Here is a 15,083-nt window from a genome sequence, read left to right on the forward strand (position 1 = left end):
TCTCCTCTTGTTTTCTGTAGCCCCATCCTTAGGCGATCATCACAAACATTGTACTATACACTGGACCTCTGTGGAGAATCTGGGTCTTGGTAACATTAGGCCCGGTGGACGGGGAGATGGGGGGGGTGCTTGAGGTCAAAGACACTTTGCGATGACAATGAGGAGGAAGGAAGATGGTTCATAGAGAATTGGACTTGTCGGAGGTCAAAGATCAAGCTTTGTGGGTGTGTGACAGTTAGAATGGATTAGGGGTTTGATCTAAGGATTTCTTGAAAATGACAATATTCAACAGGGGTGTACATGAAACAAAACACCACTGAAACTGTTCTCATAGAGGTGATTATGGTTTTTATGGGTCAATAATTCTATGGTTTGTTTTCTACATTTGTATTTATTTGGATAGGATTTGTCATTCACTGGCTCTGTTAAAGGCTGACTGTATTTTGAAGGAACCTTTTTTGCCTCCAAAATAATGAATTGAGGCAATCTCATACAGTAGCAAAACTGATTGCTATAATAATGAATCCGTAAGGAGATGAATTCAATTACAACTTTCTACATTTTGTTTTTCAATTAGCAAACTGACATGCTCTCCTTTAAAGTGATTGGTTGGGTTAAGCGTAATCGATACAGCATAATCCAGCACGTGGGCGTCACTTCCCAAAAATAACTGCTCAAGTGACGCCATCATACTAGAGAGAATGAATGAGGCTTGAGGGAAGCGAGGTGTAATCTCTCCTAAGACTAGGATGAGGAGGCTCGTATCACCCGGCAGGAATGGCAGCAGGCCTTACTGTAGTACCAATGGCTGCACAGGTTAACCTTCAGCGCCAAGGAACAGTTAGTGGTGGGGCGGTCCTGGCAGCTCTCATCTGGGAAAGGACAATTAAGCAAAGTCAGGCAAATTCAAGTACTCTTGCTTTTTATACGTTGTGCTCTCTCTGGAGTGTCAGTATGAATAATGGTCAATGGTCCTACAATTCTACTATGAAGTAGTAACTTATTTTGTCATACATGGCTGGAGGCCAGAGCAGATTTTTCATATTCCATCCTGATTGTCTAAGATTGGCCTCCAAAGTTTGCAGGAGTGGCCAGTTTTTAACAAAATGCCTCAAATCATCAACGCATCGTCTGATTGCCATGAAACTTTGTTTGCACGCACATTCCCACTAGGCCAAGGAAGAAATAATGTCTCCATACTTCAAAGTGTCCCACAAACACAGTTCCCAGTCTGACAGTCATCTCTAAATTAATTTATACTGGTTGTTCATTTTACCTGGTGGCTCAGTGGGGCAGGGCTGTAGAGCACAGGTCTGTTTGGCTACAGGCTTAGTGAGAGGGTCACAGCCACGGACAAGCTCCCTGTTCTGGTAACACTTCACATCTCTCATCCTCACACCAACACCACATGTCTTAGTGCACTGTGGAAAAGGTCAGCATAATGAATGAATGAATGAATGACTGACTGACTGACTGGTTTTTATTTTTGAATCATAATCAGAATGACCATTAATTATGTTGCTAAGCATAATAAATTAACATACATTTGTCTTTGTGGCATTGGTGCACTGCAAATCGACAACAACATTCAACAGTCAATACTGGCTGCAGAGCAACTGGTCTATGAGGTACTGTAATTATATTGAATATAATGAATAGTCTTGCATGAAACATGATCATCATGGATCACCCTGAAGAAGACCTTGTGTGGATGGAAACAGTTTCTTTTGTTGATAACACCTCTGGGAGCATTATAGCAGTGTGAGGGACTAGCGTTCTGTTCGATCTGCACCTGCACCAGTGAATGGATGTGTATGTTGTCACTTTTCCTGTCTTCGTCCCCGGATTTATCAAAACCGGCAGACACAGGAACTGAATCAAGTTCAATTCCACGTCCGAAGTTAATACTTGCGTCGGTCGCTGCCTATTAACTTTATTTTCCCATTGCACAATGGTGAATGAACAGTCTCTTTTCTCAGCCACCGTTAGTTTATTAGAACTTCTTCAGCAACATCAGACACATTTCTTTCAAGTTCACATCACTTCATCAAAATAATACAATACACTCCACCCGTCTCTTCGGGCCAACCAAATCCCATTCACCCATGCAGTGCAGACTCCTTACTTTGAGTGCCACCTGGTGGACAAAATAGGTAGCGCTTGGGTGATCAAGGGCATTTTTCTACTGGAGTCGTCCTGTTTGTCGCCATCTTGGAACAGTAATAGCGCCAATGCTAGCGAGCTAAGACAACGTCCATTCTTGCTCCAGAAAACCCTAATGTTCCAATCGCAATCACTGGATAATCTCCTCTGAACATCGCCGATCTGTTCAAAACTACGGACAGCGCATTGTTTCCGAGAAAAGAGCATGCAAAGGCAGCGGCTAATACAGAAGCTAATGGCTATGGAGAAACAGAAACAGTGCGGACAGGGCCCTCCTAGCAGCCGTGTCTAGGCACCGGAGCGATTCCAAAAATGAAACACAGCAAAGCTTTCTTATAGCGATATCAAACGCCTTAAGACAAGCCTACTCGTCATGAGCACCTCACGTAATTGATTTATAGGACAGTACACCTGTCAATAGCAACAAATGTGTTAAAGGGGATATACCCTCATTTTCCAACAATGTTCTATTTATTTATTTATTTTACATTAAAATGTCACACACTATGCCATAGGCATAATATGGTATCCTATAAGGTTTGTCCTAGAGAGTGCAAATTAGTCTAATATTGCGTACTATATATACACTGTTGTCATTGAGGGCTTAGGCTCAAGACACAGAGGTTCACATTACACTGTAGGCCAATTCAGGCCACTGGCAAATCGAAGATGTTCCTTTTCCCTTTCCAAGCCCAATTCCAGCAATCAGGATGTGGTACTAAGACAGCACAGTAGGGTACAGCTCAGCTTAGAGTGGTTAGCTGCAACGGTACTAAATACACTAAATGTGCACATTTTATTATCTCAATTTATCACCCATGTCATTTTGATATAACTTTGTCTGCTGTTATTGTGACAGTAGGCAGTTAAAACCAAATCCTCGTCTCATTCTTTAGATTCCTGCAATAGGGAAGGCAAATGTCTCTGAAATAATTTGGTTAGTTTGGGCAGATATATTTGCAAATGCTATCATAAAGCAAAGATGCCATTGCCATTGTGTGGCTAGCTCATCAAAAACATTGTACATTACTGGTGGCATTTTTAGTACGGGTGGCATTTTCAGTATTGGGAATGAAGCTTCTAACTTATGCTCTATTGGTCTATGTAGGAGCCAAAGAATGCTTAGCTACGGTATTTTGTCACTTGGTTGGTGATGGGTGTGGGCACCGCATTGACGTTCCGTTATTGGTGGGAGCGTCTGTGGGTGGCCCTTGGTAGTCAACAAATATGGGTGTCTGAACCAGCTCGCCCCTAAGGCTGTTTGAACTTGGAGGCAGGGTGAGCTGGGAGGATACACTTTGTTGACCGCACATATACTTTGATTAGTTTGATTCATTCACGTTTTGTTTGCTCACTGTTTTGATGATTTATTGGATTCTTTGCACATATTTATTGCATATATATATATATATATTTATTGTATTGTAATATTTGGTGCACTGAGCTATATAAACATTTTAAACTTCGAGCTTGTTTGGATATGAATCATTTTATCATTGTTTTATTGCGCGTCATTACAGCTTGTTTTATCTCCCAGGTTTAGCCTGCCGGCATGAGTAATTTATTGGTCATTATTATCAGCCACAACAGTCTATGCAGGGAAGGGAACTCAAAACCCTGGCCAGTCAATGCCACGTTGGAGCCACTGAGCTACTGTACAGAGGGATACGGAACTCTACCATGTTAGTCCTTCCTGTCCTATAGTAGATGAGCTCCACAGGACCAAAGGTGCCATTGTGTCACTGTCATTGAGACAAGGGTGTGGTCTTTGACACTACTATGCTCACCTCTGACCATGGTGTAGTGTACCACTTGAAGCACGGCCTCTCAAAGCAGGTGTTCTCCTCTTCAGGTTTCTCGCCTCCACCACAGGCCTCATCATCAAAGGTCTGGAATTTTCCACCGGTGATGCCGGCACAAAGCACGATCCTCCGCTTGACACCGCGTCCACATGTTGTGTTACACTAGAGACAGACAAATAAGGTTAGTGTATTATCAAACTTGTATTTTACTGAATTTAAGTCAGCTATTATTCTGTTTATTTATCCAGCCATTCTTTTTGTTTTTTCTTGCCAGTCTAGTGGTTAACACATTCCATGCACTTATATCCCAGGCTGGCAGCCTCCTTCATGCTGTCTCCATCATAGTTTCCCTGTTATCCGTCCCACTAAGGAAACACTAAAGATGCTTGACTGCCCAGTGCTCACTATGATTTAATTAAAGGATAGCATCCAGTGACCTTACCCTTTCCCAGTCCTGACTTATCCAGTGTGGACTGCAGTCTCTCTCCCCACAGGGGTGGATGGCCAGGGGCTTGTTCTCTGCAGAGCACTGTGACTCAGGAACCACACGTCCCTCTGGGGTCTTACAGTAGACATGACGCACCATCTTTCCATGGCCGCACGACCCTGAGCACTGGCAGAGGTCGAAACAGACAAAAGTCCAATGGTGATGAATAAACATCCGGTTCCAAACAGAGGAATTTTGTAAAGGTTTCTTTCCCCAAGCCACCAGACTTCTGAACTATAATGAAACACTCAACATTACATTTGGACTACATTTCACTGATCCCCTACTATGGGCTGGCTATGTGCAATATATTTTATGTTGAGGATCATTTGTCATGCAATGTATATGTTTGATATTTCACAATTATAATTAGTCTGGGGTGTGTTTATAAAGTATATGTTTTGTAAGATAATACACTCACAGGCCCCCACTCTGATAAAGTCCAATGGCGTTCACAGGGAGGGCCAGTACAGTTCTTGGTGTGAGGAGGTTTAGTCACTAGATCACATGATCTGGTGTCATCTGAACACCTGACCTCACGCATCACCTGGGATTTTCGGCCGCACTTGGCTGGACACTGTACAGAGGAGAAGCAAGAGGGCAGAGTCATTCACAATATGACCATTAAACACTGTACAGAGGAGAAGCAAGAGGGCAGAGTCATTCACAATATGATGTAAGATGATTCTAACAAACCTGATCATGAAGTACTTTATTGAACGAAGGCCATAACAACACATTTTTAAGGTAGCTATCCCTGCCGGTGACACTTCATCTCAGAGCCTTCTGAAACGTTCTTTTTCTTTCTCTCTCTCTCTCTCTTTCCCCTCTCCCCTACCTCAGCCCACTCGGCCACCTCCCACTGGGGTCCACAGGTAGGGCTCTTGCAGGGCCGTCTCTCCGGAGGTCTCTCCAGCTCGGCCATGGTGCAGAGGTCACTGTAGACAGAGCTGTCCAGGCCAGGGGACAGCATCTTCCAACAGCGCACCAGCCGGAACTGGAAGCCCTCTCCACAGGTCCTGGAACACTCACTCCAGCTGCTCGCCTCCCATCTGGATGGAAGACAGGAAATGAAGTGAAAAGGCTGTTTTCACATGGCATGCTCAAAGCTTGAGGTTTTATTGACCCAAAAGGGACACTTTTGATGATGCACAGAAAAAGTCAAAAGACCTTTTGACATGAGGTGGAGTCTATCTGGTTTATCTACACACTATACACTGGCAATGGAGGCCAAGGGGGATTCATCTTTGGTTGAGTGGCAGATATGTATGGTAGTTGCGGGAGACCTTGGTTTGAATTCAAGTGATCACACTAACATGTTGTAGGTAAATGAGCACATTCCTCTATAAATCACCCAAACCTACAGTATATGTTAATACAAAATGTACCTCTACAAGGCCTGTTATAAATTACAGTAATTTCTGAATGTGTCATCTCAATCTTTGTTTGCTTTGGTTTGTGGTCCATGCTGGCACTTGCCAAACATTCAAAACATCAAGGGACTCATTAACTTAACTTCTGATATTCGTCATTAACAACTTATCCAATACTTAGCCTATACTTCTACCAATTTACAAACCAAATGTCGCACTGAGACATGTTATGAGCTTACAGATCTCAAAATCTTTGAACATTGTTGAACATTTTTGAAAGGTATCGCCTATGTGACATGAAAATTTAAATAACTGTAACAACTTCATTTTGACGACATGAAGAGGTTTGAGAACCACTGCTGCAAGTGCACAGTATGTCCTCCTACCTGGGCGGACATTCTCTGCCGATGCAGAAGTCGTGGACTGGCTCAGGCCTGGTCAGAGCATCACAGTATATGTCATCAACCTCCACACCGTCATAACGCACACACATGGCAAACGACCTAGACACTCCTTATAGACACAAACACACAAGGAGACATAGAGGAAAAGGGCTTGTGATCTTACAGAAGCATACTGATAGATATATTTGGTCTAGTTTGTGGGTGAATGTCCTTTTGACCTTTTGACCTTTTGATCTAATTGCCCTGTGACTGACATTTGATGTCCGGCTGTCCCACTGACTTTAAAATAGTATGGTTCTGAGTCTCGATAGTAACCCTTTTCCCTAGCCAGCGTTGGTAGATAAGAATTGTTTTGTTTTCGTTGGCCAAAACACCCAGCCTCTGTGTTTTTGCCCTTGAAAGTTAGTATTCGCTCTAACAGACTGGTAAACGGCACTCAATGACGTTCTGCCTTGTCACCTGATTCCACTAACTGATATTCATATCAGGACTATCTCTGCCCCGTGAGATATTTTCTGTATGCAATATTCAGTGACGTCTTGCATTATCTGTCCATTTGTTAACAAATATGTTTTTTAACCTTGTTGTTCAACACATTGTCCGGGGTATTGATTACGGTATGCTATATCAACCATGTTTAATTGAACATGGTCGGAGATCGTTGTGAAACGCTGTCCGGATGACATGTCTTCTTCTCTCCCGGGACAATGGTGAATATATCTGATCGAACCTCCCTCTAAGTTCTGCTTGTCTGAGTTCTCTTTCTTGTGTCCGTCAATTCATTCTAAGGTATATTGGTTAACTCTGTTATACTCTGACTTTTACTCATCATAGCCTAAATGGTTTTTATATCCATTTCTGTAAAGTTACAAGCCCTCTGCTTCTATTCTGGTAAAGAGTATTTATGGTACTTAGATTACTTTCTAGAGTATTTATTCAGTTCCGGTGCTCCCGAGCTCTCTCTAGCTCTAGCTCTCAAGCTATCGATCCTAAGCTATTGTTTAATATTATTAATACAGTCCTATACAGTCCTATACAGTCCTTGCATTCTAGTCATATGGTAGATAAATAAATATCCATCATTTGGTCCAATCTTGCCTCCTTTAACGAGTTTAAGCCTAAATTTTGTTAGCTGCTCCGAAAAGAAACAAAACCAGTCCTATATAGATTCACTTCCTCATATTCACTTGACACACACAAGGAAGAAATCAGACGGGAACACATTTTTTGAGCATGGAGTTTTCTTTTGATCAGTGTTTGCCATTGTATCGGAATGCATGTCATCAGATTTCGACGGACAAGCGACTTTTTTATTTTGGGGTCCGTGAACGGCTCACGGCTCAACAGTAGTGAGCACTTCATGGACCTCTCACGGATCTGTGGACAAGCGATCGACGCATGGGGTTTCACAAGCCTGCCTTGTCCAGGGTCGGACGCTTCTCCACAGAACCAACCCTCCTCCCGGCTGTCTCTCTACCGCTGGCTCCGGACAGTGATTGTCTGCTTCTGTTACGATACAAGTTAAGTAAATCAATGCTTGATCTCTTTCTCTGTCTTTCTTTAGCTTAAATAGATTATACTGTCATTATAATTCTTCCCCTGATAAACACCTCGAGCAGCGAGGCATTCATTTTAGCTTATCAACTTAAGACAAAGTAGCGGAACTTTTTATCATGTCATAAATTATTTTAGCATGGTCTGTTTGTGAATCGTAACTACTTTCCAGCACTCGGTGTAGAACGATCGCTTCATTGTGTGCGGGAAATGTATATATAATATTTATTCTTGCTTTCTCCTCCGAGTCGACACGGAGCGATCAATGCAAGGGTAAATTTTCTACCTTATAACGATCCATAAACAGACTGGTGTTCATTCACATGCTTTTCCCAGTACTTAACACTAATTCATTCATTCAATTTTTTTAACATCCCAAAACAATATAAGATTATTGATACCATAATTAAATTTTGCCTATTTAATTCCCATTGTTTTTAAATTAATAATAGCTCTTTTTAAATCCATTAGTGTCTGTGTGTGGTTGAAAGGACACTCCCTACTTTAGAGGGTGCTGTTATCTCTGGAATGTCAGTGGGAGGCGTGGGGGTGTGTGTGAATCCTGTGCCGGTGGTGTGTATATTGTGTGTGTGTGCGTATGCGTGTGTGTGTGCGTGCATGTTTCTCCCTCCCAGTCTTAGTGCACGTGTGTGTGTGCTTGTCTAAATTATTAGGTGCTAGGAAGGGTCCCAAGTTTGTTTTGTTCAAATTATTTCCTGCTAATGAATGGTCACAACATCCTATCTTGACCATGACCATTCAACAGTGTAAACTCTTAGTTATTCTCCCTTTAGAATGTTTTCCCCTTAAAGGATAATTTCACCATTTTCCAAAGCGAACAGATCACACTGTTCTTTGATATCGCTCTCTCTCTCTCTGTGTTTGCATGTGTGCGTGAGTTCTACATTTAATATTACATTATTAAGAAATATAGGATCATGACGACAATTACTGTCAGACTCCGATTCCACCATTTCTCCAGTATAGCCTTCATTCTACCAAAACCCAACTAAATAACATTTAATATTTCATTTTTACGTTAGGTAAACTTCCCAGTATTATTAATTAATTTATTTAAATGTATTTATTTTATTGACATTTATTTTTACAATTTTTATTTTGTTTTTATTTTTATTTTTTAAATTTAAATTTAAATTTAAATTTAAATTTTGATTTTAATTTTAATTTTAATTTTAATTTTAATTTTAATTTTAATTTTAATTTTAATTTTAATTTTAATTTTAATTTTAATTTTAATTTTAATTTTAATTTTAATTTTAATTTTAATTTAGATTTTATTTTAATTTTCGCTTTTGATTTTAAATTGAATTTTATTTTTCTAATTTGAATTCTTTATGTTGACAATTCAGGTGCTATAGTCTATAGTACTAACACCAACTTTAAAAAAAAAAAAAAAAAAAAACAGATGTCACAGTTAGTCTTGATTTCTGTGCGCGGCAAGTAGCACAACTAGTTTATCAGTAAATTAGTGTGCCAAGTGGGGTGAATAGATCAGTTTGTCCACACCCATCTTTCAGAATAATCAGTTATCTCTGAAAGCAATACCAGCTAAAGCCGATACAAAACATGTGTATTGATCAGTCAACCACATACTTTTAATCCCCCAGAATAGATCAGTTTGTTCTGGGAGGCATACAGTTTATCAGTAAATTGGTGTGCCAATTTTGGGGTGAATAGATCAGTTTGTTCATCCAGGCCTTCAGAATGATCAGTTATTCCTGAAAGCAATCATAACATGTGAACGATCAGTCGTTTACATACTTTACAAAACATGTGTATTGATCAGTCAACCACATACTTTTAATCCCCCAGAATAGATCAGTTTGTTCTGGGAGGCATACAGTTTATCAGTAAATTGGTGTGCCAATTTTGGGGTGAATAGATCAGTTTGTTCATCCAGGCCTTCAGAATGATCAGTTATTCCTGAAAGCAATCATAACATGTGAACGATCAGTCGTTTACATACTTTACAAAACATGTGTATTGATCAGTCAACCACATACTTTTAACTACCCCAGAATAATCAGTTATTTCTGGGAGGCATACAGCTCAATACCAGCTAAGACATCATTTTGTGCATAACATGTGAACGATCAGTCGTTTACATACTTTAACATGTGTCGTTTGGATTCAACGGTCGTCAGACCATAAAAAAGTGCATTTTTACGGAACGCTCTGGAGAAATATAAATATTTATATAAATATTGGTTATTTTGATAAAGACCAGGCCCTCAGGAGAAATATGAATATGTATATATATATATATATATTTTTTTTAAGATACCTTTCTCTTTCTGCCTTTCATCTGCCCAGTGCACATGCGCAGGTGTTAGAACCAGTTTGAAGTGTTTGTCAGAATTATAATTTTATTGTATTATTTTATGTTTTATTTTTATTTTTTTCATTTCATTCACCAGTTTGTTCTTTGTTTTATCTGTTTTATCTCCAGATACGGACTTCTGTGCGGGTCGTGTTCGAGGGACAAACCGACGGAATTTCGACTTCCACAAAATACGAGGGAGATTGTTCGGCTGGTCTGACTTCTCTTCATTTGTCTGATTGCTCTGTTGATTGTGGACGTCGACATTCCATCCTTGTACAAGGTTTGACACTTGATCCCGACCCAACACAGAACCGTCTGAATTCACTATGGTTAGGCCCAACTCCCAGAACAGTCTGCCCTAATCAGTTGCCCATAGATTTCCCATATGGAACAAATTTATTCCACTCACGTTTCACCAGACCTTTTTGTTTTCGTTTCACCAGACATTTTTGTTTGTTTTCATGTTGTATGTGGTTTATTGAATGTTTTTCTTTTCTGTTTGCTAATATCTGCTTCCCAAGACATGTTCCCCTAATATTCCCTTCTCCCCACAATTAAATAAATATTAGGTAATTTTGATTTGATTTGATTTAATATTTACTGTTATAACCATTCCATTTCATCATAAGATCTGAGAACCCATTACATAGATTATTTGAACTGATTTATCCCATCTTTGGACAATCTTAAATTTCATTCCATTATGATTCATTATCCCACCTCACCATATTTTGATTATTTTAAATTTCATATTGGATTCATATTTCCCCTAAATTGGAATATCCCTCCCTGTAAACAGTTAACTTTATTTTCCCCATAACATAACCTATTATCCCAGAACCACCCCTTTCACCTTAAATTGAGTTTAATAATAGGAACACCTACCTCTCCATTTTATTTTTTTGGTTTTTATCATCATGAGTTTAATTGGACTAGGCATTAATCTCCCCGGAATCACTTGATTCTATATTTTGACCTTTATATGGTACTAAGGGACTCCCAAAGACATTGTTGCGACATCGCGCTGGAGCGCATGAATAATATCACCATCGGAATACCCCGTTTCCCCTCTCCAAGCTCTTGAACCATGTGACGCCATATCAGTATCGCCCACATGGCGGTTTGCAGAGAATGTATCTGTGAACCTGTCATTAGGGGGGGGGGGGGAGGGGCGAAGAATCGGAAGAACTAGGGCATGCAGTCCGCTCCGACTAAGAGCTGGTTGACTGTCCAAAAGAACTCTCGCAGATTCAGTTCCGACAAAGAGCTGATGGCGAGCCAGAAGAACTGCTCCAAAAATGAACACTCATGTGGTCAAATGACACATCTCGCCGGCCAGGAGGCTGCAACGGTTTGCTGGGTCGGTTGCCGGCCCCGAAGATATCTTCATCATCATCATCATCATCATCAAGAGAGAAAAGCCATTCTTTCTCTTTCCCACGAGTACCATCTAAATAAGGATTTTATGCCTAGTAAAGTTGAAATCATTGTTTTTTTTTTTTTTTGTTTTCATTGTTCCTGTTGCCATTCTGTTCCTGTTTGATTCATTGTTAAAGTAAAGTTTCCCCTGAGGATTTGATATGGTCAAAGGTCACATGACCATTCGCCCACAAAATGCGATGGAGTTGATAGATATATTTGGTCTAGTTTGTGGGTGAATGTCCTTTTGACCTTTTGACCTTTTGATCTAATTGCCCTGTGACTGACATTTGATGTCCGGCTGTCCCACTGACTTTAAAATAGTATGGTTCTGAGTCTCGATAGTAACCCTTTTCCCTAGCCAGCGTTGGTAGATAAGAATTGTTTTGTTTTCGTTGGCCAAAACACCCAGCCTCTGTGTTTTTGCCCTTGAAAGTTAGTATTCGCTCTAACAGACTGGTAAACGGCACTCAATGACGTTCTGCCTTGTCACCTGATTCCACTAACTGATATTCATATCAGGACTATCTCTGCCCCGTGAGATATTTTCTGTATGCAATATTCAGTGACGTCTTGCATTATCTGTCCATTTGTTAACAAATATGTTTTTTAACCTTGTTGTTCAACACATTGTCCGGGGTATTGATTACGGTATGCTATATCAACCATGTTTAATTGAACATGGTCGGAGATCGTTGTGAAACGCTGTCCGGATGACATGTCTTCTTCTCTCCCGGGACAATGGTGAATATATCTGATCGAACCTCCCTCTAAGTTCTGCTTGTCTGAGTTCTCTTTCTTGTGTCCGTCAATTCATTCTAAGGTATATTGGTTAACTCTGTTATACTCTGACTTTTACTCATCATAGCCTAAATGGTTTTTATATCCATTTCTGTAAAGTTACAAGCCCTCTGCTTCTATTCTGGTAAAGAGTATTTATGGTACTTAGATTACTTTCTAGAGTATTTATTCAGTTCCGGTGCTCCCGAGCTCTCTCTAGCTCTAGCTCTCAAGCTATCGATCCTAAGCTATTGTTTAATATTATTAATACAGTCCTATACAGTCCTATACAGTCCTTGCATTCTAGTCATATGGTAGATAAATAAATATCCATCACATACTGAAAATGTTCAAACACATAAATCCCTTATTCCGAATCTACAAATTCAGATTGTATATCAGCAAATTTTGAAAGAACTTTTGACAAAACTCTTCCCCGGCACAAAATAATTTAAAATGTTTGAGAACCTGTCTGACGACTGGTGTGTGTGTGTGTGTGTGTGTGTGTGTGTGTGTTTGTGTGTGTTTGTGTTTGTGCGTGCGTGCGTGCGTGATTCACGTGTGTCTCCACCTATTGAACAGGTGACGCTGCAGGGTTCCTGAGAAGAGAGTTTCCAGCGGTACATGTCAGCAGCACTCATCTTCAGGTTCTTTTGAAGCAGCCTCTGGTTTCCCCTGTCACACATGCATGTTGCACGGTCACGCACGCACGCGCACGCACGCACGCGCACGCACGCGCACACACACGCACACACACACACACACACACACACACACACACACACACACACACACACACACGTGAGACATACCGGTACTGCAGGCCTACGTATGTAAGACATTCAACCTGGATATCAGAATAGACACACAGGCACTTTTTCATCAGATCGCATAAAAGTCACTGGTTGTCATATTGGCGGCCAGAGCCATGACCAGTCCAGACATTTATTAGAAAATCACAGGAACTTTGACTTAAGCCTGATTTATACTATTCTCGGTGTGCGACACGGCGCACACCCAAGTAGAAATCAGGCATTAAACCTTGCCGACGTCTCTCTGAATAACTGAGACTAATTCCCTCACATTTCTCCCCAGAGGTGACTACAGTCTGACTCTGACAGCAGCTTTTTCCTCCTTCTTGTCGTATTCCTTATTTATGAAGGCCTTTTCTGTAAATACCTTAAATTATTTGCTTTTAAGTGTGGACATATCCCTCCTTCTCTTTTTCTCCCTCTCTTTCCAATCCACCGTTTTTTCCCTCTCCCTCTGGCTTGCTCTTTGTATCTCATTCTTCTCCTTCTATCTATCTCTCCACTCTCCACCTCCCTGTATGTCTCCCCCCCTCTCTCCTGGACCAGGGAACAGGGTGTGTCATGTGATGTGTTTTATAGGTGCTGGCAGGAGAGCTGAAGCCGTGTTTGTACTTTGGAGTTGGACACAGTAGAGGGAAGCCACCATGAATTAAAAATATGATAGAATGCAATCCTAGCCAGGTGGACCTGCCTGTCTGTCCATGGCTGCCATACCTTTTGTTGTTGTCTGATTTACTGGCTGTCTGCCCTGCTGCCTGTCTGTCCAGCTGCCTGGAAGCTTGCTTGTGCTGCCTTCCTGCTTGTCTTTCCACCTGCCTTGCCTTGTGCCTTTTTCATGAAGGATGTCTGTAACTATGTTGCCACTATGAGTAATATAATTCGTTTTTTTCTCAAAGACAAAGTTCATAAGAAGGCTAAAATAAGTTCATGATTGTTTATTATTTTCTAAAAGTACAAGTGCGTAATTAAGAAGTTCATAGTTTAAGTCACATTCATGTTAAAACATTATTTCATTTATGTTTTGTGTCAAGTTGTTGTAATGCTTTTATTTTGAAGAGTCAAAGACTCAGAGACTGTGTCTCGTTTGGTCTGCTCTCATGTCAATTGGTTACACGGGACTTTTGTATAAGCAATCAAGCCACAAGCAGCTAAAGCTAGCCTGGCTAATGAGCCAGACCGAATTTGATTGATTGATTGATTGAAATATTTATTAACAGTTTGTAGAATTTACAGTACATTTTAAGCACAAACTCAATACAAAGACTGTCAACTGTGAGTGGACGACCCAATTAAGCATTACACTTGTTTACAACAGGGTCCACATTGTTCAATTCATCAAAACATTTAAAGACATACAGACATTTAGAGACATACAAATAGACATTTCTATGTAGCTAAAGTACAGAACAGGAATTCATCATATGGGAAGCAAAAAAGGGAAAAGATACAATATACAGTGAGGGAAAATGGGGGGGGGGGGGGATTCAGATTTTACAGAGGCCAGTTTCGAATTGCAGCCATCCGTAGGTGCCCTTTGAGAGCGGTTTTGAAGGAGTCAAGGGATTCACATGTCTTAATGACTGTTGGTAGGGCGTTCCACATTTTGGTGGCATAGGAGCGAAAATAATTTAGTCCCTTGTTTGTGCCGAATCTGGGTTGTACATGGTTTGTTGCACTCCCTCTGGTGTTGTGGGTGTGGACTTCGTTTACATTAAGGAAGTATTTAGACAGGTACATGGGTATCTTGGTGGTGTATCGAATCTTGTGGACCAGACCCATTGCAAGATGCTGTACTCTGTCGTCGACCCTAAGCCATCCCAGCCTGTCAAAGTGGGCAGGGGTGAGGTGGGTCCGGTGGGTGAGGCCAAGTAGGAGCCTGACCAGTTTGTTTTGGGAGGTGCTGTGGTACCAAGAGGTGGATGCATAGTCAAAGAAACCTTGTACG

The 15,083-nt window shown here is 40.9% G+C and overlaps 1 protein-coding gene across 3 annotated transcripts in view; it reads right to left on the reverse strand.

Moving 5' to 3' along the window:
- Positions 1-466: 466 nt before the first annotated feature.
- Positions 467-15,083, reverse strand: part of LOC310871622 (ADAMTS-like protein 2) — a 42,299-nt gene continuing 27,682 nt past the window's right edge. For all 3 annotated transcript variants that reach the window (XM_083783240.1, XM_083783241.1, XM_083783242.1), the window contains 8 exons: positions 12,898-13,001; positions 6,212-6,338; positions 5,291-5,504; positions 4,874-5,029; positions 4,408-4,578; positions 3,951-4,127; positions 1,277-1,421; positions 467-872 (listed from right to left, as the gene is read on the reverse strand). In XM_083783240.1, the coding sequence (XP_083639366.1) occupies positions 745-872; positions 1,277-1,421; positions 3,951-4,127; positions 4,408-4,578; positions 4,874-5,029; positions 5,291-5,504; positions 6,212-6,338; positions 12,898-13,001 (1,222 nt within the window). In that variant the 3' untranslated portion in view covers positions 467-744. The remainder of the gene's footprint in view (positions 873-1,276; positions 1,422-3,950; positions 4,128-4,407; positions 4,579-4,873; positions 5,030-5,290; positions 5,505-6,211; positions 6,339-12,897; positions 13,002-15,083) is intronic.

Source organism: Protomyctophum parallelum (genome assembly GCF_964188405.1).
Source record: "Protomyctophum parallelum genome assembly, chromosome: 15".
NCBI lineage: Eukaryota > Metazoa > Chordata > Actinopteri > Myctophiformes > Myctophidae > Protomyctophum > Protomyctophum parallelum.